Here is a 26,678-nt window from a genome sequence, read left to right on the forward strand (position 1 = left end):
GGATGGAGAATCCAGCCCAGATGAAGAGCATTAGCAAGGATTTGGGATTATAGCTGGGAGGTAGCTTGATAGAAGTTAGTAGAAGCAGATGGCATGGGACTGAGACAGGGATTCCATGCCTGAGGCCCCACTATGGGAGGTAGTATAGAGGATTGATATCTGCCCTGCCCCAGGGTAACTAAGGCTATTTTAAAATATAATAAGTATCTGTGTCTTAATTGATCGCTGGCCAGGCCTACAGATAATACTGATAATACAGATAATTTTTAAACAATACAGAACAGTGAGAGACCCTGTCTTAAAGGAGGTGGACAATGTTCGTGAGGACGCACACACACACACACACACACACACACACACACACACAAACACCACATGAATTCACATACACACACATCACCCTGAAAGTTTGCTGAGGCCACAGTCTATGCTCTTTCTTCCTATCATTGTGATACCTAATACAAGAGCTAGCAAAGCAATAATGAATGAATGAATGAGTGAATGAATGAATGAAGCATGGGGAATTTGGAAAGGGAAGGCTAAATAAGCTCTTAATGTCAGGATTGCATCATAGCTCTGAGTTATCTGTCTTTGTGGTTTTGTTCTGTCTTATACAGAAGTAAGTGACTTCCAAAGTGTCCTTTCTGTCCAGTGGGTCTAATATGGTTTCACTGATGAGCCAGGAGAGAAAGGCAGGTAAAATTAAATGACATGGGAAAGGGGGAAAAACACCCCAACAAAAAACAAACAAAAACCCTTGCTCTGGAACCTAATTCGTTTTTCCTGTTGACTGATAGTCGAGATAGAATTGCTTGTAGGTGTAATACAGATTTTCCAAAAGACATCTCAAACAAGCATGTTAAAAACAACAAATGAGATGGACAGTGATGATGGCACAGGTCTTTAATCCCAGTGCTCAGGGGGCAGAGATAGGCAGATCTTTGTGAGTTCAAGGCCAGCCCGGTCTACAGAGTGAGTTCCAGGATAGACAGGGCTACACAAAGAAACCCTGTCTTGAAAAAACAAAACACCCAGCACTTGGGAGGCAAAGGCAGGTGAATCACTGTGAGTTCGAGGCCAGCCTGATCTACAAAGTGAGTCCAGGACAGCCAAGACTACACAGAGAAACCCTGTCTCGGAAAAAAAAAAAAAAAAGAAAGAAAAAACAAAAACAAAGCCAAGAAATAAGCTGTGTTCGGAATATTTGTAACCTTGAATCTTACTGTATTAGCATTCTTTCCATCCCTAAATGTAAACAGGATGCCTCATGAGACCACTTTACAATTTTATTTTACAAAATAATATATTTTTAAGGTTTTTTGAGACAGCGTCTCTCTGTTACAAAATAATATTTTTTAAATGTTTTTATTCAGGCTGGAGAGATGGCTCAGAGGTTAAGAGCACTGTTTGCTCTTCCAGAGGTCCTGAGTTCAATTCCCAGCAACCACATGGTGGCTCACAACCATTTATACTAGGATCTGGTGCCTTCTTCTGGCAGATAGGCACACACACAGGCAGAATGTTGTATACATAATAAATAAATCTTTTTTTAAAAAGTTTTATTCATTTGCTTGTTTGAAACGAGGTTTCTCTGTGTTAAATAGCATACCAACAATTCAGGAAAGGTGACAGCAACCACAGTAGCCAGAACACAGAGCAGCAGCTGGAATCCGGAACCTCAGGCATTCTCTGGAGCAGTTCTCTCTAGGAGCATACCAAACTTGAGCTTCGAACAGTCAAACAATAGGAAACCTTGCCAAGACCAAAAGACCCAGCCTCTTGCTTTGGCCTCATATACATATCTCCCCTCAAGAGTCCAAACTAGGAGATGTTTATCAGCTGTCAAAGACCATGCCCCCCCAAAAGGGACAGTTCCTCTTCTAGTGGACAAACATCACCTGTTCTCTCACAAGTCTGTTTCCGACCCCACACTTGGGATGAAACAAAAACCTAGGTGCATGTGTGTGTGTAAGGAAGGGGGCGCTAAAAGAAGGAATTGGAGCCCCTTGCAGCACATGTATCCTGTTTCACACAGTAACTGAGTCACAGAGAAGGCAGATTGCTTTGCGAGGTCACAAGGTTTCTAAGTGTTAGAGCAGGGCCTTTAATGCCCCTGGGTCTGACCACAGAGTTCTTGTTTGTCACTCCCTTTCACAAACTCCCAAAGCCATGTGACAGAGGCTCTGTCTAATTTTATAGGAATGATGAACTTGAAGAAAAGCTTCACAGTTGAAGAGAAGAAGATGGTGCGTGCATCTAGAAGGATCTACTCCACTGTGTTTGTGGAGCCTGGCATGTTTCCTAGTGAGATATCTTTTGTGTGTGTATGTGTGTGTGATTTAGCAATGGCCTGTTGAGTAACCAGATCATTTGTGTAGTATATCATGGATGCACATGACAGTCTACTGAGGACAAAGTGCAGGGAATTAGCCTCAAATGGTGAATGAGGAAATCAGGGCTGTGTGTGTGTGTGTAATGACTCCTTTAAGACAAGTGGTGAGTAAGTGGCAGAACAAGATAAGGAACTGCTGGTGTTCCGGCCTCAGGAGGAAGGGACAGGAACTTCACAGGACCCAGGCCAGAATCTGCTCCGCCCAGCTCTGTACATTTGCTGCTGTGGATCATTCTGTTGAGAACACACTCCCCTGCCCACTCGGAGCCAGTTCCTGGCTGTCCTAGACTCCCTATTTGTAGACCAGGCTGGCCTTGATCTCACAGAGATCCACCTGCCTCTGCCTCCCTAGTCCTGGGATGTGGCCACCACGCCCAGTTCTACCTTATTTTTGAGACAGGAACTTTTTACTGAACTTGGAGCCCACGAATTCGGTTAGACTGGCTAGCAGGATGACTCTAGGAATCCTCCCATCTCTGTGTGCCCAGCGCTGGGATTTTAACTGGATGCTCAAAGTCTGCATTTAAGTCTTCATGTTTTCCTGGCAGTTACTTTGTTGATCGAATTATCTCCTTCCCATCAGGCTTAAGACAGGGACTCCTAGCCCAACGTGGTGGTGCACGCCTGTAATCCTAGCACTTGGGAGGCAGAGGCAGGCGGATCGCTATGAGTTCGAGGCCAACCTGGTCTACAAAGTGAGTCTAGGACAGCCAAGGCTAACACAGAGAGACCTTGTCTCGGAAAACCAGAAAACAAAACAAAACAAAACAAAAAACAGGGACTCCTGTACCCCAGACTGCCCTGGAACTGGCTATATAGCCAAACTTTGTCTTGAACTCCCAATCTTCCTGTGTCCGTCTCAAGAGTGCTGGTATTATACCCGTACATTACCCCCGTGATTGGTTTAAAGGCATACAGAGCTTTAAAAGAAAAGCGGAAACACCCAACGTTTTAAAAAGAGGTTTATTTATTTTATCTTTTGTCTATGAGTGTTTTGCCTGTATCTACGCGAGTGCTCCAAGTTTGTGCCTGGGGCCCTCAGAAATCAGAATAAAGGCTTTGGAGCCTCTGACACTGGAGTTTCAGATAGCTGTGAGCCACCATGTAGGTGCTAATCAAATCCAGGGCCTCTGTACAAGCAGTGGGTGCCCTTAACTGCTGAACCATCTCTCCAGGCCCCGTACGGTTATTTTTTATTCTCGTGTTCACTTCGGGATGAGAATGTTTGTGACTCAAAAGTAGCTCTGTCCTCTCTCCATTTGCTCTTTGACTGGTCTTCTGCTAAATCGAGCAAAACAAATACCTTGCCATCTCATTTCTAAAGCTCCAGGGAGGTAGGGTTTATGTGATGTAGGGATTCGCACTGATGCACTCAGCAATTAATAATAACCAGCACTTAATGAATAGTTACTAATTGCTACACCAAATACATCACAGGCATTAACTCATTAGATTCTCTTATGGCAACTATTATTATGCCCCTGCACAGAGGAAGGCACATAGAGGTCACTCAGCTAGCAGGCGAGGCAGCCACGATTCAAACCTAGTCTGAGTCATACTTTTTATTATGACACTAAATTTTTTTTTAATAGGTAACTAAAGGTCTCTGTAATGTAGATCGATTTCCTTTCTTTTGCTGCTGATCTGGATTCGGTATTGATAGGTGTCCAACGCTTTTACTAATGTGATTCTTGCAAATAAATCTATGAAGCAAGGAAGAAAAAAAAATTGGTTCCTAAAGTAATTCACTCCTCAAGTTTCAGTTATCAGAAGATCTGGAAACAGATCCGGTCTCCTGACTTTCAAGGAAAGTCTTCAAAGGAAATTGCACAGGGAAAACCCGGATAGAAACAAGTGATGAGCACGCGACGTTAGCGTAGCGTACAGTGAAGAACGGTGAGAGACAGTCAAAAAGGCTATTCTATTAACACTCACAGAGGAATTTGCTAATGAAATAAGGGAACTGCCTGTCTCGTACTTGGATTCAATCCTAGAACCTCTAGGGAGGAAGGGCACAGAGGGCAATCACCGGGAGAACCGGGAACTCGCTCTGGAAATGGGCTCAGCCCCTGTTTCTTTCTCCACATGCTAATTGGCTACTTCTTTCAGGGCTCCGCCTCCTCTCCAGTCTGGACCATTAGGCAGCAAGACTCCACCTACGACCTGGCTAGGGCTCCAATCAAATGCCCAACTCTCGAGTTTCTCTGAAGAAGTTCCCTTGACGCCAGCAAGCTGCTTTTTTTCTCTATCTCTTGATTGGCCAGAAGCAGCCTGAGGTCCGCCTCTCTCGCCTTATGATTGGTTAGACGCCAATAGCCTCCGCCCCATCTTCCCTCCGGCTGCTGGGCTTCAGCAAGCCCTGTCTTTTCGGCTGGCCCCGCCCTCGCGTGACGGCCGGACCGGGAATTGGCAGCGGTGCTGCATCCATTTCCGGTTTTGGGGAGGTGGGTGCGGTGCGGAGCGGGAGTTGGCGCCGCCGCTGCCGCCGCCGCCTCCAGAGCCTTCCCTGCTGCCGGGACGATGCGGCCAGAGCTCGGAGGCTGCTGCTGCCGCCGCCCGCTGAGGGCGAACGGCTGCGTGAAGAACGGGGAGGTGAGGAACGGGTACGTGAGGAGCAGCACCGCCGCGGCTGCCGGCCAGGTACGATGGGACGGAGAGGCCGGGCGGGGCCGGGGAGGGTGGGCCGGGACTCCCCGCGAGCCGAAGCCCGGGCCTGGGGCCGAGGGGCAGCCGCGCGGGCGGGTCACAGCGGCCGGCTGGCGGCTGGGCGCGGCTCAGGTGTGCTGGGCGACGGGGACCCGGCTCTGACCGGACTGTTCCCCCCCCCAACCCCCGGGAGAGGGAGACTCAAGGACAGAGCGGGACTCAAGAACCATGTGGATCTTCCTAAGCATGCGAGGCTCCCCCAGTTCTATCTTGCTCCCCAGCCCTCTGGCCTCTGCCTCCCCTGCGAAGAGGGTGGGGGGGGCTTCCAACCATGCGGGACTCCCCCAGATTTACCTGGCTTCTTAGGTGTGCGACATTCCCGAGTTCTGCCTGGCTTCCCAGCCACGCGGGACTCCTTTAGGTCTGCCCGGCTCCTCAGCTGTGCGGAGCTCTCCTGCATTTGCTGTTCTGAAGAGCCCTGGCTGGAGGCTGGGCTTCCTCTTCAAGCCCCCTGGTTCTTTCACATGTCGATCCCGCTAAATAAATAAATAAATAAATAAATAAATAAAATAAAAAAATTGCAGGCCTCTCCCAAGAGGGAAGCAGAGGAACTCTTTCCCTTGGAGTCCCGTGGTTCCTTCTCCAGGGTTCCTCCTCAGGTCCCCCCTCAAGTACATGCTAACTGTAGAGGCTTGCAGCCCCCGAGAGGAAGAGATGACGTTCCCAGAAAGTTAGGCAGTGCAGTTGTGGATGTATAAGCCAGACAGCCTGGAATTTCCTAAACCACATTACAAGGAAAACCTTGACTGTGGATTTGGCAGGGAACCCCCCTCGGGTGTCTTAAATGTTGTCCTGTTGTGCATTTGATGAGACCCCATCCCACTGCCCAAGTTGGGTTAGGTGGCCTCTTTCTCCAATAGAGCTAAGATAGAGGTATTGCTTAATCCACTGGTAAACTGTCATGAGTCCTTATACTAATTAACTGAAGTTGAATCATCAACCATATTCAAGGAGTTCTAAATACCTTACAGAGTTTTTAATCCATGCCAGCGTTTTGTTTGTTTTTGAGACACGGTGTCTCTGTGTAACAGCCCTGGCTGTCCTGCTTTGTAGACCAGGCTGGCCTCGAACTCACAGAGATCCCCCTGTGTCTGCCTTCCAAGTGCAACAAAGGCAGTGTGCCATCACACCCGGTTTTCCTAACAGTATTTTTATTTTATTTTCGAAACAAGGTTTCTTTGTGTAGCCCTGGATGTCCTGGAACTCACTCTATAGACCGGGCTGGCCTCAAACTCACAGACCTGCCTCTGCCTCCTGGGGTTAAAGGCCAGCCCACCACCACCTGGCTCCTGGCAGTATTTTTTTAAAACCAGATTTTCAAGGATCTCTACTGACTCTTCTACTGAAATGTGTGGCTTTGTTTGTTTGTTTGTTTGTTTGTTTTTGTTTTTCAAGACAGGGTTTCTCTGTGTAGCCTTGGCCTCACTTTGTAGACCAGGTTGGCCTCAAATTCACATCGACTCACCAGCCTCTGTCTCCTGAGTGCTGGGATTAAAGGCTTGTGCCATCACACCCAGCTTGAAATGTGTTTTTAAAGACCGGGCTTCTTAAAAAGATGCAAGATTTATGTTGCTGAGAGAGTGTGCTGCAATGGTTTTGAATTTAGCACTTGTGCAGACGTAAGGAATAATAGTTTCTAAAGTTGCCTGTTCCTCTTAGCAGGAGTGTGATTGGTGCAGTTTTGATAAGATACTGGCTCTACTTTGACTTCAACACGGATAGTAAGCAAAAGCAACTGTCCCCTGAGTTACTCACTTGGATAGACCTGTTAACGCTGTGCTGTGAAGGGGTTATCTCCAGGTTAGGTTGAGTTATTGCAACTCTAGGAAAGAATTGAGGGTTAGTGCATAGAAAAGACTTGACCTCCCAAAAGATTGGTTTTCAAGAAATAATTGTGTGAGAAAAGATGTGATAAAAGTCAATATGTAGTATGGGCTTGAAGTTGTTGCCTTTAATCTTGGCACTAGGGAAGCAGATGCAGGGGGATCTCTGTGAGCTCAGGCTGGTCTCATCTGCATAGTGAGTTAAGAGGCCAAGGCCAGCCAGGATTATGTAGAGAGACCCTGTCTCCAAAAAAGGTGTGTGTGTGGGGGGGGGGGCACTGAACATGTCATAAGCCTGGAAGAATTTGCTGCTTTCCAGTGCAAAATGGCTAATGAGACATTGTAGAGGTGTAGAATATATCAGAGAAATTGAACAGTTGGAGCTAGAAGATTATAGGCAAATGGGTGAGGTTTATTTATTTATTTATTTTAAGGAAAAAGGAAGTCCAGACAAAGTTGGTTATGTGTCAGGGGTGTGATCTATCTGAATGTTGCTTTCAGTCACTAGGGATTACATTCCGACTAAATAGTAAATCGAGCTCTGACCTCCTGGAATCCCAACAATTTACCATTTTGTAGGCATGGTATTTCTCCAGAGGTTGCCAACTATTAAGATGAAGAAGTACCAAGTTATTAAAATGAAATATAAAAACCTGTGGCTGTAGCTGGGTGTGGTGTCAAACACCTGTAACCCTAACGCTTGGGAAGCTGAGGCTAGCAGGAGAGTTCAAAGCCAGCCTGAGGTGTGTAGTTAATCCCCCACCCCAAGTCTGTGCTTGTTACATCTGGCTGGCTCTTTTAACCTATTTTGTTGAACATTTTCAATCAAGGCACAATGGCATTTAGAAGGATGTTCTGGTGGAATGTTCCAGAAAACCAATTTTCACAAATTACTTTAAAGCAGGTAGCACATTTATGAGGAATAAGATCTCTAAGTTTATGAGAAAAAGTTTGGTTTTTTTTGTTTGTTTTTGTTTTTTGGTGTTTTGAGACAAGGTTTCTCTGTGTAGCCTTGGCTAGACTTGCTTTGTAGACCAGGCTGGCCTCAAACTCACAGTGATCCGCCTGCCTCCACCTCCTAGTGCTAAGATTAAAGGCATGCACCACCACGCCTGGCTGAGAATATCTTAAAAGTAGCTTTTGAAGTTGTTATGTTAAATGTATGTGCTCTAACTTCTACCTGTCTTTCCTTGAATCCAGTGGGCGGGGTTGGGGGGAATACTGCCAATATTATCTGAAAATACACAATAAGATACTAGGTACACAAGGGTCATGCTTCACTAAAGTACGAAATAGCTCATGGCTGAATGTAAAATTGTTTCTTTGCGTTGTCTAAACATTGTTTTTAAATGGACAGGAGAGAAATTAAGCTTGTAGGCTTTCTTTTCTGGAGGAAGCAGCCACTTCTGATATTTGTCTACACACTCTACAGGGTGTGTTTGAAGAGATTACTGCCTGTGTAACAGCAGCTCCTGGATGGGGCTGAGTTTGATAAGTAGACAATGTGGTAAGGAGGTATTACAAAACAGAGGTTACTGCTGTTCAGTGATGACAGGCGGAGCAGTTGAACGAGGAAAAAGGAGTGGGAGGACTGTCAGCCCTATTAAAGGTAAAGGGTGACTTGTAGCCTGAGGAAGATTTGGCCGCATCACAATTGGAAAGAACCTGCAGGATGTCTTTATGTCTTTGTAATTCAGTCCTTCTATCTCTTTACAAGACTATTAAAACCAGTCTCTTTGTGTTCATGCTTATTGGTTCGTTGTTTGTTTGTTTGTTTGTTTGTTTGAGGCTGAGTCCCTTTTAGCTCTCACTGCTGTCTGCTCCAACCCCTTACCTTAACCTCCCACGTGCTGGGAATTCCCGGAGTTTAACAGGATTCCTTTTGTGGTGAATTTTCACAAGATTAATCACCAAGGGTTGGTTTCTGTGGCTTTAACTTAACAGTCGATTAATAAGCAAAACACACATTTGGTTGTGTGTGTTATTAGCACTTTAAAAAAAACCTATTCTTTTTTCTTTTTCTTTTTTTTTTCTGGTTTTTTGAGACAGGGTTTCTCTGTTTAGCCTTGGCTGTCCTGCCCTCACTTTCTAGACTATGCTGGCCTCAAACTCACAGTGATCCACTTGCCTCTGCTTCCCAAACGCTAGGATTAAAGGCTGTGCCACCACCTCCCGGCTAAAGGGCCTATTCTTTATAAAAGTTTTGATTTGGACTCAGATTTTGCTTTTTTGTTTCTTTCTTTCTTTCTTTCTTTCTTTCTTTCTTTCTTTCTTTCTTTCTTTCTTTGTTTTTCGAGACAGGGTTTCCCTGTGTAGCATTGGCTGGCCTAGACTCATTTTGTAGACCAGGCTGGCCTCCAACTCACAGTGATCTGCCTGCCTCTGCCTCCCGAATGCTGGAATTAAAGGCTATGTCACCAGGTCGGGCCCTTTTGTTTTTGTTTTTGTTTTTGTTTTTGTTTTTGTTTAAGACAGGGTTTCTCTGTGTAGCCTTGGCTGTCCTGGACTCATTTTGTAGGCCAGGCTGGCCTCGAACTCACAGCGATCCACCCACCTCTGCCTCCCAGGTGCTGGGATTAAAGGTGTGTGCCACCACCACCCTGCAGATTTTGCTTTCTTAAGCCAATTAGAAGTATGAAAAGAGAAAAGATATTGTCATGGGGACAGTTTTGAATCTAACTTTCTTCCATTTGGGAGTGGGTTTGATGAGAAATGTAGAGGGACAAAAGACTTCTCATTGCCCGAGTCAGTAGAATTCAATCAAAAAGAGGCACTGGGATGTAAGTTATGTTAAATAGGAACCAAGGATGGTAGAAACAAGCCACCACACGTCTGGCTGCTCACTGGGAATTTAGTGGGTGGGTGTGTGTATTTGTGGATTGGTTTATAAGGTAGTAGGGACTGGAATAGTAGCTGTTATAGATATTGGGTTTGGCAGGATGAGACATCTTAGGTTGCAGTCCTTAACAGAAAAAGTGTTTTAACTACTAGTAACCTGTGAGATAAGGTTTTTGGTATGTTTCAAGTACATTTTGCCTCAAGAGGAAGAACATTTGGTTTTTACTAGCTGAATCTGAGAGATTCCAATCATTTGTGGGATCCAAGAAGTGTGTGTGTGTCTCTGTCTCTGTCTCTCTCTCTTTCTCTCTTTTAAAAGATTTACTTGTTTATTTATTATTTATACAGTGTTCTGCCTGCTTTGAGCCAACAGGCCAGAAGAGGGCACCAGATCTCATTTTTAGATGGTTATGAGCCACCATGTGGTTGCTAGGAATTGAACTCAGGACCTTTGGAAGAGCAGCCAGTGTTCTTAACCTTTGAGCCCTCTCTCTAGCACCTCAAGAAGTCTCTTTAATATGAATTCTCAGGAAATTATAAACCATTTGGTTTCTAAGATAGTATTTAAGGTGGATGTTCAAGGAGGGCAGCCATGTCGTGTTTTAGGTGGCCTCAGGTACACTAGGAGTCTGTCCTCTAAGCAAGAGAGCTAATTGCTTGATTCAGTTGTTGACAGAAAGAAACAGTGTGTATTGGTAGAATGGGCAGTTTAGAGGGAGATGGGTAGAGGCAGTGCTTGCATTCTGAGTGGATGTGCATTACGTGATTAAATAAATGGTTAGTGGCCACAAGTCACTTCTGAGTAGTTTCTCAGAAGCTTCTATAATATAATTTGTGGTTTGTGAATATAAGAAAGCCCTTTGCTCTTTCTTCCCCCTTTACTCTTGACCTACTTAATCTCAGAAATTTTGTTTTGCGTTCGTTATTTTTAATACTATATTCAAGACCCTTAATGAAGTTAAGGCTATCTTTCTTTTTTTCTTTCAATTGTTATTTTTTGTTGTAGAAATGGTGCACATTTGCTGTAAGATCTGAAAGCTTTGGAACAATTGTTTTGTGTTCAGTTTTATTTTTTTTAACCAGTTGACAGAAAAATATATACACGTGTACATTGTATAATGTTTAAGCCGTGTTAAACATGTCTATCTCTTGAATCATTTATCATTTTGGTTTTGGTTTTGGTTTTTTGAGACAGGGTTTCTCTGTGTAACAGCTCTGGCTGTCCTGGAACTCCCTCTGTAGTCCAGGCCGGCCTTGAACTCACAGAGATTCACCTGCTTCTACCTCCCAAGTGCTGGGGTTAGAGGCGTATACCACACTCCCCCCTCCTCCCAGTTATCATTTCTTTAAGGTGAACATTTCACTTGCTATGTTAAAGATGACTTTGAACTTCTGATCCTTTTGTTTCTTTCCTCTCAAATGCTGGAATCATAGGTGTATAGCACCGTGATATTGGGAATCTAACCTGGGGCTTCATGCATTCTGAACAAGCACCTTACCAAATGAGCTTTGTCCTTAGCTCAGAAGTGATGATCTTGTATCAGTTTAAATAAGCCTTTTGTTTCCTAATTTGGAAACCCAAAAGCAAACATTTGAGATTTTATTGTTTTTATTATATGCCTTCCATGTTTTTTGAAGGGATGAGTAGTCTTTGAAACTATGGCATTGGCAAAGTATATATATACAAAGTATCTTTAAGCTAGAAAAGAAGGTACCAAGGGTCATAAAACTTAAGGATCATAACGCTCCTTGGAAAAGATACACGCAGAGTTGAAGAACAGGCATGCAAAACACAATTGAGAGAAAATAGCTTGAAAAAACCTAGGCAGATGGTGGCTTTTTCATTTAAGGAGGATAAGCAATGTTTTCAGGCAGTGAGAAAGTAAGAATAATAAGAGCAATAGAGAGATCTAGGTGTGGCTCAGTTGTAGAGCGCTTAGCATACACAAACCCTGCATTCCAGCTCTAGAGCTGCATAGAACTGAGTGTGGTGGTACAGCACTCAGGAGTGGGGACAAGAGGAGAGAGAAGTTTCAATTCCATAGTAAGTTGGAGCCTGGACTACATAAGACCCCATCTTTAAACACACACACACACACACCCCTTTTACAGAGTACCTGTTGTCTACTGGAAGGCTGGGGGAAGAAATGTGAACTGCTGTCTTCAGGGGTGTTACACAACCCTTGCAAACGTGGTCTCAAAACAGCTGCAACTGCCTGCGCTGGGCCTGCACAGGTCAACCATGGACGCGTGGGAAGGAGTTCAGGAGGCCTCCATCTCTGCTATACTACTGACTAGTGATAGACTCTGTGGAAGATACACTTGTTGTTTTTAGTTGTGTATAAAATGCAGAGGCTAAACCTATGACCACACAGACTATGGTGCTTCAAATCAGAGTGTTACAGAAGACTTAAATGTGGGGAAAGGACCTGCAGGGAGAAGAATGAAAAGGGTGGGAGGAAGGTAAGAGAAGGTGCAAGATGAGAGTAAATAGAATGAATGTACTGTTGACATGCACAGGAGGGATGGGCCGACCAGCCTTTCTATGGAAATAGTGTCCTTGTTTTGCAAATAAGACATTTAAGTTACTGGGTTGGAAGAGTCTCGGTTGTATTCAGTTTGTCTGACTCTTGACCATTGAATTCAGAATACATTAGTAGGAGCCGGAGAGATGGCTCAGCTGTTAGAGAGTACTGGCTACCCTTCCAGAGGGCCTTGGTTTGATTCCCAATACCCACATGATAGTTCAGAATCCATTAGCAGTTGAGAATTGGTTAAAGGGGATGGGTAGTAGCTGAAGCCATGGGGTTGGTAAAGTATGTAAAAGGGCATTGAGCTAGAAGAGGAGGCACCAAAGATAGAATACTAGACAACCATAATGCTTCTCAGATGTCTCATACACACACACACACACACACACACACACACACACAGCTTTGAATGTTCAAGAACACAGTTGGGAGGAAGTGGTATGAGAAAAAGCCATGAAAACGGAGGCTGGCCTTTTCTTGGAATTTTACTGAAGTGCATTAGCCTCTCCTACTGCATACCACACATACTAGAGAGAATAGTGTGAGCCTTTGTGTAAATCACACAAGCTATGCCAGAGCTGCCCATGGTTTTATCAGCAGGAAACATTTGCAAAGTAGTCACCCTATCTCATTTTATCAGATAAAATCTCTAATATTTGGCAGTATCTTTCTCATGTGAAATGGACTGAGACTAGCTCCCAGGGCTTCCTGGAAAACATCATTCAACATGATTTTATTATCCCACTGCAAACCCATGACAGGGGCCTTCAGCTTTATATGGACAGGAAGGTGTCCATTGAGAGGCGCACTAGGCAAGTATGTCTGCAAGAGAGAGTGCTCATGTTACTTTTCTCACAGCTGTGACAAAAAACCTGCCAGAAGCTGTTTCAGAGGTCCAGTCCATCACGGCTGTGAAGGCCTTAGGAGCAGTTCCATGCAGGCAGGAATGTGTGGCAGGAACATGCTGGCCTTGTGGCTGGGGACCAGGAAGCCCAGTACTCTAGATTAGGATCAGGCTCCACTGTAACCTTCAAGGTCTTCTCCCAGTGACCCGTTGCTGACAGCTAGGGCTCTGCTCCCAAAGGCTCCACAACAGCACCCCAGCTTGGGACCAAGTGTTCAACAGTATGATCTTGTGGGGACTTTTGAATCTTACACTACCCTGACCTGCTTGCTACCCATGCTCCTACTGTAGCAGTTTCTGTCTCAGGCAAGCGACAGACAAGCTCAAGCAGGAGGCTGAACAAATGCAGCTCTGTCACATATCCTGCTCTTTGTCTCAGCTCTTACACATCTCTAATGTGCTGATTCTGTCACGCCAACCTCTGTGCTTGGTCCCTTACACAGGCTAGTTGAGTGTGGCAGCCTGTGTCCAATTTTCTTTCCTGAGAACACTTTTTAACGTATGGGGTGGGCTCCTCTGGCCACATCTGTGATTTGAGCGTATCTCCTTGGTAATAATGTTAGCACTTTTATTACCAAAAGGAGCCCAACAAACTCTTTCTCACAGACTGGGTTTTGTTTGTTTGTTTTTGAGACAGGGTCTCTGTGCATCCCTGGCTGTCCTGGACTCGCTTTGTAGATCAGGCTGGCCTCGAGCTCACAGAGATCTGCCTGCCTCTGCCACATCTCCACCCCCAGTGCTGGGATTAAAGGCATCTACCACCAAGCCTGGCTTAAGAGACTGGGTTTCCTTGTGTTGCTTGGCTGTTCTAGAGCTAGCTCTGTAGACCAGGCTGGCCTTGAACTCACAGAGATCCACCTAACTCTGCCTCTGAGTATTTGGATCAAAGGTGTGTGCCAACACAACCCAGCAGAGATTGGAGTTTCTGATAAGAAAGTCTGAAAGGTGGCAGGCTGCCAAGAGAAAAGGTTAGGACACCTCTATTGCTGAGGCCTAGGACTTTGTTCTTTTATGCCTTTTAAAGTTATCCTCATCCGTTTCCTCCTTTATTGCATACCACCATCCTTTCAATAAGTCACCTTTTCATTTAGTTTAGCCAGAGCTTCATTACTCTCAACTGAAATGTAACTAGTACAATTTCTCTATTAAAAGCTCTTACAATTTTCTATACTGTGATATATTTTGTGTTCGCATACCTTATAAATTCTTTAGGGCTTCAAGATGTGTGTGTTTCTGCTTTTGTCGTTTTACGCAACTTCATTCAAACTAGAGTCACCTCAATTGAGAAAACACCACCATCAGATTGGCCTGTAGGCTTATCAGTGTGGCATTTCCTTTATTATTGATGACGTGGTCCAGAGATGAATAAGAGTGGCAGCTAACTGTAAGCCTTAAAGCAGGCCAGGGAGCAGCTTTTCTTTACGGTATCTGTCTCTGCTCCTGCTTGAATTTCTGCCCTGTACTCAGTGATGGACTGTGAATGGACATGCAAGCCAAATAAACCTTTTTTTTCTAATTTGCTTTTGGTTAGTGTTTTATCACAGCAATAGGAAAGCAAACTAGAATACATTCTATATTTGGGAACATAAGGTTTTACTGACTTGCTATAATTACCAATTTGCCACATTCTTCTTAATATATATAAAGATAACCTCAAAACTCCAGAAGACCTCAATTAAAACTCCATATTTGGGCTGGAGAGATTGGCTGCTCTTCCAAAGGCATGAGTTCAATTCCCAGCAATCACATGGTGGCTCACAGCCCTCTATAATGAGATCTGGTGTCCTCTTCTGGTGTGAAGGCATACATGCAGGCAGAACACAGTATACATAGTAAATACATCTTTTTAAAACTTTTTATATTTGTCTACTATATTTGTCAAACTATTTAAAACCACCCCTAAGCAAGAGCAACACACGAAACAAAGAAAGCAATAGATTACTTAATGCAGGCTTTTGGGAAAATTGACTGTTTAAGGAAAAGAAACCAGTTAGGGCTTTTCTTAATAATGTTGAGGCAGAGACTACTAACTGCTTTCCACTATGCATTCTCTCTATTTTCATTTCAGGAATTGAATCTCAGGTTCTCAGTGTCATGTGGCAACCTAAGTAGTCTGTATTTCCAAGTCTCTCCCAGTTAGGGGGCACCCATGTGATACCTTCTGGCCAGTGGGAAGTGAGGTGTGCATTTCCTCCTTTATCCTCCTTCTCTCCGCCTTTCTGTGGACTGTCATGCAGATGAAGTGGACTAGTTGCAGGTGAAGCAGAAGCCAAGAGGACAAGTTTTATGTGTGCTGGAGATTAGAACTAGACCTTATGATTGCAGAGCAAACGCTTTAACAATCGAACTACATTGCAGCCCTCTCATGTTCAATTTTTTAAATAATGTTTTCAAAACTTTAAGTTTTTTTTTTTTTGTTGGTTGGTTTGTTTTTGTTTTTCGAGACAGGGTTTCTCTTTGTAGCCTTACTGGTCCTGGACTCGCTTTGTAGACCAGGCTAGCCTCAAACTCACAGCAATCCACCTGCCTCTACCTCCTGAGTGCTGGGATTAAAGGCGTGCGCCACCACGCCCAGCTCGCTTCTGGCTCTTCATCCAGTGCCCTTCAGTAAAATTTCAAGAAAATACCATTTTAGCAGTCCTGATTTTAAAGAACAGCAGACATGGGCAGGGTTCCCTTACTGCAGAAGGCAAGATAACAATTTTTGGATTGCTGAAAGAGTAATGGGTGGCTTGTATTGGACATTAGGTTGACTTGTTTTACTTTGTTATGTGCAGAAAGTGTGTGTGTGTGCGTGTTTGTGCACACTTGCACATGTGTATATAGAGGCTAGAGGACACCCAGGGTTGTTCCTCAGGTACATTTGCTTTATTATTTTACATTATTATATAATATTTATCATCACTATATAAGATAAGGTCTCACTATGTATCCTTGGCTGGCCTAGAAGTCTCTGTAGATTGGGCTAGCCTTAAACTCAGAGATTCACCAGTGTCTGCCTCCTGAGGGCTGGGATGAAAAGCACATGCTGCCATGCTTGGCCCTCACCTTATTTTTTGAGAGAGGGTCTCTCACAGGCTTGGAGCTTGCTAAGTAGGTTAGGCTGGCCGGCCAGTGAGCCCCAGGGATCCACCTGTCCCTTCCTCCCTGGCTCTGAGATTAAAGGCACAGGCTGCCTTACCTGGCTTTTTGTGTGAGTGCTGGGAATGGAATCCAAGTCCTCTCCAGTAACCAGACATCAAGATTCAAAAATATTACAAAACATCACTAGGTGCTCAGACCTTGACCTCTAGCATGTAGCTGGCATGGATTCTTCTGCTTGATGAAATCGTATGAACTTGTGTTCATATCAGAAATGTATGCCCGATGGGCATGGTGGTGCACACCTTTAATCCTAGCACTCACCAGGCAGAGGCAGGCGGATTGATGTGAGTTTGAGGCCAACCTGGTCTACAAAAGTGAGGCCAGGATAGTCAGGACTGTTACACAGAGAAACCATGTCTCAAAAAACAAAGCAAGCAGAAATGTATGCCCAATTTCCCCAATAATTATTTTGCTATTTGAGTCATTATCTGGTTAAGTCTGCATCCTTTCATGGGATTCTTGAAAACTTCTTTAGAGTCAGGAGTCAATCCTTAGTCATTTTACAGTGTAGTTAAGTTTTGTTTGTGTTTTCCTGAGACCAAAGATAGAATTCCATACCTTGAGATTTTCTTTTACTATAAAGGACATCATAAGAGCAGTTGGCAAAATTTTAATCATGTTGTAGACTAGATACTAGTACTGTATAGTACAAAATAGAATACTATAACCCCCAAACTAGTTAGAGTGCTGTAACCTCTCTGTTTGCATCCTGTACTGTCCAGATATGCAGCATTTTCACACCCACTCCCACACACCCAATTCCTTGATGCCAATTGGGTGTGGTGACAGGCCTGTAGCCCTAGCTAGGATTTGGGATATGGAGACAGGAGGATCAGGAGTTTGAGGTAATCCTTGGCTATGTAGTGATTTCCAGATCTGCCTGGACTGCATGAGACCCTGTCTGGAAAGACAAAAACAGAACACACCCCCTGGTGCCAAACAAGAAGGTCTGGAACCAACTGGGTAGAAGCCAGAAAATAAGGTGGAGTTAAAGATGACTGCAAACTTGGGAGACTGGGCAGACTGGATGGTAATAGGGTGACCAAAAGAGGTACTAGGAGGATCAGGTTTTGATGTAGGGAGGTGTTGGGTGGGGAGGTAAGTTCAGTATTACTTTTGTTGAGTTTGGGATGCCATGGAATCCAAAAGATAGAGACAAATGGAAATGGAAACTTGAGTTGTGGGGGGAAATCAGGATTGCAACGTAGATTTGTTTGCTCGCCAGCATCCGAGATCTGTTGAGAACCAATAAAGCAGATGGAGGTTCCCTAGAGGCTCTAGGGCTCAGGTGTGTTCAGCCTGTGCCCCAGGATAGCTATGAATGGGGCTCAACACCCACAGGTGCACACACACACTCAAGGACAGCCAAGCCTACTCAGAGAGAAACCCTGCCTTGAAAAACAAACAAACTGCTATAGAATTGTCCATTCTCTCTACCTAGTCTTCCTCTCATCAAACTTTTATTCAAAGTCTGAGTGTTTTGCCTGCATATACATGTCTGTGTACCATATGTGTGCCTAGTGCTCTGAGTCCAGAAGAGGGTGTCAGATTCCCTGGGACTGGACTTTTATGAGCCGCTGTGTAGGTGCTGGGGGAATTTTTTTAAAAAAGATTTATTTTATGTATATGAGTGTTCTGTCTTCCTGCACACCTGCATGCCATAAGAGGGCATCAGCTCCTAGTATAGATTGTGAGTCATCATGTGGTTGCTGAGAATTGAACTCAAGACCTCTGGAAGAGCAGTACTCTTAACTGATGAGCCATTGTTCCAGCCCACTAGGTGCTGGGAAATTAATGAACTTAGGTATTCTGGAAGAGCAAGCAACCAGTGCTCTTAACTACTGAATTAGTGATTTCACCAGCCTCACTGCCCTGCTTTCTTATGTTTCTTTCTAGGCAGCTTTAGGGTGTGTGCGTATGTGCACAGTCTATCTTTTTTTAATAAAAGATTTATGTATTATTTTGTATACAGTGCTCTGCTTGCATGTATACCTACAGGTCAGAAGAGGGCATCAGATCATGTTATAGATGGTTGTGAGCCACCATGTGGTTGCTGGGAATTGAACTCAGGACCTCTGGAAGAGCAGTCAGTGCTCTCAACCTCTGAGTCATCTCTCCAGCCTGCTCATGGTTTATCTTTTGAATACATTTTTCCATTATTGCTTTGGTTAAGGATACTTTTTAAAAAATCTTTTAATTTTATGTATATGGGTGTTTTGCCTGCATGACTATCATGCACTGCTTCCTTGTCTGTTGCCTACAGTGGCCAGAACAGTTTATTGGGTCCCCTGGAATTGGAGCTACAGACAGTTGTGAGCTTCCTTGTGGGTGCTGAGAATCAAACCCAGGTCCTCTGGAAGAGCAGCCTCTTAACCACTGAGCCACCGAGCCACCTCTCCAGCCCCTAAGAGTGCCTTTCCAGCTGCATTATGAGTATGGTTGATAGCAAGAAGGCCGTGGGCAAAATAGCTTGTTTGATTTTTTTTTTGTTTTGTTTTGTTTTCCTCTTTCCCTTTGTCTTGCAGTGTAGTTTTTTGTTTGTTTGTTTGCTTTTTCGAGACAGGGTGTCTCTCTGTAGCCTTGGCTGTCCTGGACTCAGTTTGTAGACCAGGCTAGCCTCGAACTCACAGCAGTCCGCCTGCCTCTAATTGCAGTATGTTTTATGTTGGTGTGTTTATAATGTTGACTTGGGGGAATGGCTCCCATTTTGTTTCCTTTTGCATTTCCTTGAACAGTAATATTCCTGTTGAAGCAAATGCACCTTGATGTTGATTGGAATTCCTGAATCTTCCCTTGAATAATAATATCAACAGCACATTCTTACAGATGAGCCTGGAAGGGATGAGATGCTTTCCTGTGTGTGCATATGGAGGCCAGGGTAGATGTTGGATATCTTCTTCCCTCACTATCTATGATGCTTTTTGGGGGGCAGAGGATATAAGGCTTCCCTCCCTGCTCTTAGAGCTTGCAGATTCAGCTAGACTGGCTGCTGAGCAAATCTCAGGGATCCTTCTGTTTCTGTCTTAGTGTGCTGGCTTTTTAAAAAAACATATGTGCTGAGGTTTCAACCTAAATCCTTTTCCTGCTCTTTTACATGGTGCTTGCGCTGTGAGAACTTTACCAACTAACTGATCCATCTCCCCAGCCCACTACTTTGCTAGGATTTACTTTGCTGACAGTAATGCCTTCAGTTAGAATGACTGATGGCTCATTAAGAGTCCTCCTGGTATATCCAGAATCTAAAACGCACAGCAGTTTGGTTTGCAAAGAGCTTGATCTAGCAGTCTCTGCCGTGCCAGCACTGAGGTCACCAGCCTGTGGGTCTTCATGCTTTATGGCTAGCACTTTACCACTTAGCCCGTAGCTATGTACATTGTTGTTGTTTTGGCTTTTCAAGACAGGATTTCTCTGTTTAGCTCTGGTTGTCCTGGAACTTGCTATATACATTCTTTCTTTCTTTCTTTTTTTTTTTTTTATTAAGATTTATGTATTTTATTTATTGTAGATCAGTGCTTTATCTGCCGAAAAAGGCATCAGACACATTATAGATGGTTGTGAGCCACCATGTGGTTGCTAGGAATTGAACTCAGGACCTCTGGAAGAGCAGGTGGTGCTCTTAACCACTGAGCCATCTCTCCAGCCCCACTATATACATTCTTACTGTTTGTATTTACAGTATACCTTTAATCAGGAGTGCTTGGCAGAGCCAGAGAGAATCTCTGATCCTCTAGTATACTTCTCTAGTATAGTAATCCAAATGATAGGCCTCCCACGGTGCTTTTTGGATAATATGTTTCTAGTAATTTTGGTTGATTGTCGTAATTGCAGCCTTATGTTCTAAGTCCTTTCCTCAGGGGCTTATTCTGTAAAATAATATTTCCACTAAAATTAACCAAAAAGTTTTTTTAATTATTATTTTTTATTTTTTTAAAGATTTATTTATTTATTTATTACGTATACAGTGTCCTGCCTGCTTGCACCTCTGCAGGCCAGAAGAGGGCATCAGATCACATAGATGGTTGTGAGCTACTGTGCGGTTGCTGGGAATAGAACTCAGGACCTCTGGAAGAACAGTCAGTGCACTTAACCGCTGAGCCATCTTTCCAGCCCTTATTTTTTATTATTAAGCCAGGGTTAGCCGGGCGTGGTGGCGCATGCCTTTAATCCCAACATTCAGGAGGCAGAGGCAGGCGGATCATTGTGAGTGTGAGGCCAGCATGGTCTACAAAGCAAGTCTAATTATTGAAATCAAAAGTAAAATATCCTTGTGTCTGTATATTAAAACCCAAGTGCTGCCAGGCACAGTAGCCCGTACTTAATCCCAGCACCAGAAAACTAAGGCAGAAATTGTTAAGATTGAAGCTATCCTGGTGACATGATGACACTTTGTCTCCATAAATAAGCAACAAACATATCTTAAGTGGTAAAATAAGGATTATGGGATAATCTTTTTTTTTAATATTTTTATTTTATGTACACTGATGTTTTACATGCATGTATATCTGTGTGAGGATTTTGGGTCCTCTGGAATTGAAGTTACAGACAGGTGCGAGCTGCCATGTAGATGCTGGGAATTGAACCTGGGTCCTTTAGAAGGTTAGCCAGTGCTCTTCTCCAGCCATTTCTCCAGCCCTAGATAAGGGGTAATTTTTTGGGTTTTTTTTTTTTTTCCTGAGAAAGGGTCTCTCTGTGTTATTCTTGGCTGACCTGGACTTGCTTTGTAGACCAGCCTTGAACTCACAGGGATCTGCCTGCCTCTGCCTCCCGAGTGCTGGGATTAAAGGTGTGCACCACCATGCCCGGCTGATAAGGGATAATCTTGAAGAGTTTAGGACTGTATACTTAGATAAAAATAGAGACAGGGTCAATTCATGATGGCCGCTGGTTGGTCTTTTGTTTGTTTTCTTTTTACAAGACAGGGTTTCTCTGTGTATCCCTTCCTGTCCTGGAACCAGCTCTGTAAACCAGGCTGGCCTCAAACTCAAGAAATCTGCCTGCCTCTGCCTCCTGCGTGCTGGGATTAAAGGCAAGCACCACCACTACTGCTTGGCTTATTTATTCTTTTAAAAGATTTTTATTATAGATTTTTTACTTAGTGCACGCCTATGCATATCTTTAGGGGTCTTCTCAGGGAAGCCTTGTCCAACCATGCAGGGCACATGAAACTCCTTTTTCAAAATTATTTATTTTTCTCTTTAGAGATTATCTTACTGGGTTTCCATAAAGCCTTTTCATTTTAGTTTTAACTGACACGACCCTACCCCTTTTTCTCTTCCTCCTCTCATATCCCCTTTAAGGAACTTTTCTCACTTGATATTACATGTATTATGGGGGGGGCGGTGCTGTGTGCTCTGGGCACCTGTGTGTGCTCATGTTTAGAAGTCAAAGGACAATTTCTGTTAGTCCCATCATGTGTATCCTGTGTCTTGGCAGCAAAAGCCTTTAACTGCTACGCTTTCTCACCAGCCCTCCTTTTACTTTTATACGTCTCTTATCACTGAGGGAAGTTAATAAAACCTGCTGCAGCCTAATGCTGGTAGTCATTTGAAATACTGTAGTGGAGTGGTTTTAAGAATGGCTGGTAGTAAAAACATTTACATGTGTCTTATATTAGAAAACAGAATTTATAGCCAGGCATGATGACGCATGCCTTTAATCCCAGTACTTGGGAGGCTGTGAGCTCAAGGCCAGCCTGGTCTACAAAGTGAGTCTATGACAGCCAGTGCTACACAGAGAAACCTTGTCTCGAAAAATAAAAACAAAAACAAACAAAAAATGGAATTTGCATTTGAACATGTGATCACTTTGTTAGTAAGCTAATATAGTACTTTTAAACTAGGCTTTCTCTTTATATATATTTTTTCTGTATTAGAACAAAGGAAATCATACTCCTTGAAATCATAGTATTTTTTTTTCCATACAATATATTTTAATCCTCATAGTGCATTTAGAATCTGTTTCAGGAAAGCAAATTTTGATAAAGATCAGTGTTAGGCGTTGTTGACCCTGTCTTTTTCATGCCTGCGCACCCCTCTGTTGTTCATGCATCGTGGCCTTAGCATTTCATCCGTCTATTGCTTAGTTCCCACGGCATAGTTCTACAACTCTCTGAAGACTTAGATTTTAAGGAGAAAACTTTTTCTTACTGTGATTTCAATAAACATTTTTAATTGCTCTCTTAGATTCATCATGTTACAGAAAATGGAGGACTGTATAAAAGACCGTTTAATGAAGCTTTTGAAGAAACACCCATGCTGGTTGCCGTGCTCACATATGTGGGGTACGGCGTACTCACCCTCTTTGGATATCTTCGAGATTTCTTGAGGCATTGGAGAATTGAAAAGTGCCACCATGCAACAGAACGAGAAGAACAGAAGGTAATTGTCAGGGAGCTCTTGGTTCTGTAAGTAGACTGTCCACAGGAATGTTGTCATTGACACACAGCCTTCCCCCCCCCTCCCCCCCAGCCCCCAGGAGAAATTTGGGCACATGGAGTTACATTTTGAGGCAGGAGGATTGCTGTGACTTTGAGGCCAATCTGGCCTACAGAGTGAGATTTTGTCTCAAAACAAAGTAGAAAACAACAACTGTCCAAAAACTTGGTGAAAATATTCCACAAGGAGAGCTGAAGACAAGGTTGAGGTGTGGAAAGAGAAAAGCCTTTGGGGTAGAGAGATGTCTCAGTGGCTAAGAACAGTGTTTTTCCTGAGGACCTGAGTTCAGTTCCCAGCATCCACATGGTGTGGCTCACAACTATCTGTTCCAGCGGATCTTGTACCTTCTCATCCCCAATCAAACATGCTGGCAAAATACTCATCTAGAGATAAAATAAATATCTAAAACAAAAACAGCAAAACATTTCATTGTTTTTTGAGATAGGGTTTCTCTGTGTAACTCTGGCTGTCCTGGAACTCAGTCAAACTCAGAGATGCATCTGCCTCTTCCTGAGTACTGCGATTAAACATGTGTGCTACTGTCACCCTGCAACATTTAACATTTTTAACCTACACTACTAGAACCTAATAAAGCGGACAATAGTATTCTTATTTTATTGATCAGAAAGCCCAAAATCACAAGCAGTGTGTCTAAGGTCCCTAGTGTTACAACATATGTGGTGCAAAATAAATATAAAATGCTGTGTCCATCCTTCCTTCTGGATTGTGGTTCTCCTTTTCCCTGGGTGGCTGTTGGCCATCAGCCGACCAAGGCAGGAGGGAAGCACAGGACCTGGAAGGCCGTAGACACAACAGAGATCGAACACTCTGGAACCACTTCAGGAGAGAGTTCAACTTTACTCAGGGAGAACAAAGGCTGTATAGTCCTTGGGGAGTGGATGGGGGGTTTCCAAGCTAGGTGTTCATAGCTGGTGAAACCAGACACTTTTAGGATGCTTATTTTGCATTTGGCAGCACATTCCTATCATATGAACGGGAACACAGCACCTAACTACCCTATAGGTGCAGGGAGAGAACTAGCATGGAGCTGTGTCAAGGGCCATATATGAGATGTGGTTAGGGGCATCTATGTCTAAAGACACTGTCCAGATGGAGCCAGGCAGAGAGCCAGAGGCCCTGCTGGGGAGACGGAGTCCTGCACCTAACACTGAGCTCAGAATGGCTGTCCAGATGGGGAGGACTACAGCCTCAAACAGCAGGGCTATTCCAACATTGGATTCCTGCATTGTGTTACTGTGACCTGCAGAGACTGGATTCTCTTGGACACATTAGACAAAGCTGTCCAGTTCACAGATCAGCACTTGTCCCCAAACATGTCCCCAAGCGGAGTGTGGCCAGGCCAGCTGTTTACAGCAGCAGAGGCTGTAATGATAGAAATGATAGGGTGGTGGTGGCTGTCTGCAGTGTGGAAGACCAGATTCACTTCAGGCCACTCTTCTCAGATTATTCCTATATACCTTTACAGCCTCACATTTTAACTACTCCTAATAGGCACCCAGGGTTGAAGAAACTTACAGCTATTCTTTGAGAACTTCATATAGTGTGTTATGATCATATCCATGCACCCATCCTCATTTCTCCCTCTGCATTCATTCTCCCTGGGTCCGTCCCAACCTCATGTTTTGTTTTTTTCCAGTATTCCACTGCATCCAGTTAATTCTGCCTGTATATGCCTGAGTGGGACATCCACTGGAGCATGGCAACCTACTAGTGGCTGACTGAGCCTTTCCCCCTCATCAGTTATTTTATTGTTTATATTGTTCTGATTCTTCTGAGGCATAGAGGAGAAAGTGAGATATGTGGGTATCTGAGAGAGGAGCCCCGTAAAGAGAGAGTACACTAAGGAAAAGATAGGCATGATGACTCATGCCAATAATGCCAGCTCTTGGCAGGCTGAGGCAGGAGGATTGCTGTAAGTTCAAAGATATCCTTGGCTACATTGTGAGTTTCAGGACAGACTGGACTATTGAATGACACCCTGACTCAGAAATAAAATAAAATAAAATAAATAAGGGCAAGTATAGCCCCGGTGGCTGGTGCGTTTAATCTCAGATATTTGGGAGGTTGATGTAGGATTGCATGAGATCAGGAGTTCAATCTGGGCAACATAACAAGACCTTGTGGAATATCAAAAAGGCTGGCCTTGAACTTACAGACATCCACCTGCTTCTGCTTCCCTGAGTGCTGGGATTTGTTGTTGCTTTTTGGTTGTTTATTTGGTTTTGGTTTTTGAGAGGGGGGGTCTCTACATAGCCCTGACTGTCTGGGAACTCTGTATATAGACCAGAGTCCTGGAACTCAGAGAGATCCATTAGTGCTGGAATTAAAACCAGACCATTTTCTGACCTCCAAGGGCACCAGGCACACATGGGATACCCATAGCTTGCAGACAAAACACCTATACACGTAAACAAAATTTTAAAAAAGAAAAGAGAATTCAGATTGCTGAAAACTCAGAATCAGGTATCTCTTTCTTTTGTTTGTTTGCTTTGGTTGGTTGGTTTTGTTTTCAAGACAGAGTTTCTCTGTGTAGCCTTGGCTGTCTTGGACTTGATTTATATAGACCAGGCTGGCCTTCAACTCCCACCTGCCTCTGCCTCCCCATGTGCTGGGATTACAGGTGTGCACTTCTCTTTCTGTCTTCAGATTTTTTTTCTTTTCTTTCTTTTTTTTTTCCCCCCCGAGACAGGGTTTCTCTGTAGCCTTGGCTGTCCTGGAACTCTCTCTGTAACCCAGGCTGGCCTCGAACTCAACAGCGATCTGCCTGCCTCCACCTCCTGAGTACTGGGATTAAAGGTATGTGCCACCACAGCCCAACACTGTTTCTTTCTTTTTCATCTCAACCATTTTGTACCTACTTTCCACTCCAGACTCACAAGTTAGCCTTCCTACAAATTATCCTAAATGCTTACAAGATAATTTCATTAAAACTATGGTTTTTTTTAGGTCAGGTGTGGTGTTACAGACCACTTAGAGAGGCAGAGGTATGCGGATTTTTGCTTTAACAGCCAGTTTGGTCTACATAGAGTTCTAGAACTATATATATAAAGAGAGACTTGTCTTAAACAGTTTTTTTTAAATGTGTTTTTCAGAGGTAGCGCAATGGCTCAGTGGTTAAGACCACTCACTGGCTGCTCTTCCAGGGACTTGGGTTCAACTCCAGCACCTGTAGGATTGTTCACAACCGTCTATAACTCCAGCTCTAGGCATCAAATACCCTCTTCTGGCCTCCACAGGCCACATATGTGGTCATGTGCACAGACACACGCAGACAACACACCATACACATAAAGTGTAAATAAATAAATCTTTGAACAAAAACTATTTTAAAAGACTTTTGTGGTCTTTTTTTTTTCTTGTTTTTTAAAAAAGCAACACAAGTAAAGACCTTTATTCATAACTTAATCCAGCAGACAAATCAATTTTCATGTTTGGAAACTTGATCACGTATTTGATTGTCCTTCTGCTCCAGCTGAGAGCATCTACCCAGAGAGAATCCACAGAATGCTGGCTTTGTTCACCTCAGTTACAGTGTTAGCCACTTCCTGTGCTGTACAGTGGTTCATTTGTGTATTCACCTCGTGTTGGACCAAACTGAAGGTGGTTGTGGGTGATGGTAGCTGAAGTGTCATTTATATACGATACACGAGTTTAGAATGCTTTGGATATATACATTTTGAATGAGAAATGAGGAGGCAGTGGGGAGGCCTGGGCAGTTTTTGAGCGGGAGAACCATCATGTGCTTGTGGAGCTGGTACTCAGACTGTGATAGCTGACGAGATAATGCAGGAATGGCGATGTATCTGGGTTATCTTTGGATCTTGTTTGGTATTTCTAGAAAATAAGTTTCTAGTTTAATTATTCGGGGCTCCTTGTATATACTTA

General features: G+C 43.8%; 1 protein-coding gene across 1 annotated transcript in view; it reads left to right on the plus strand.

Annotated features, from left to right (window-relative positions):
* Positions 1-4,750: 4,750 nt before the first annotated feature.
* The window catches only part of SPTLC2 (serine palmitoyltransferase long chain base subunit 2), an 88,256-nt gene continuing 66,328 nt past the window's right edge, over positions 4,751-26,678 (plus strand). The window contains exons 1-2 of the mRNA XM_084793199.1: positions 4,751-5,032; positions 22,521-22,715. Coding sequence (XP_084649325.1) covers positions 4,913-5,032; positions 22,521-22,715 — 315 coding nt within the window. The 5' untranslated portion in view covers positions 4,751-4,912. The remainder of the gene's footprint in view (positions 5,033-22,520; positions 22,716-26,678) is intronic.

This window comes from Acomys minous (genome assembly GCF_964271855.1).
Source record: "Acomys minous genome assembly, chromosome: 8".
Classification (NCBI taxonomy): Eukaryota; Metazoa; Chordata; class Mammalia; order Rodentia; family Muridae; genus Acomys; species Acomys minous.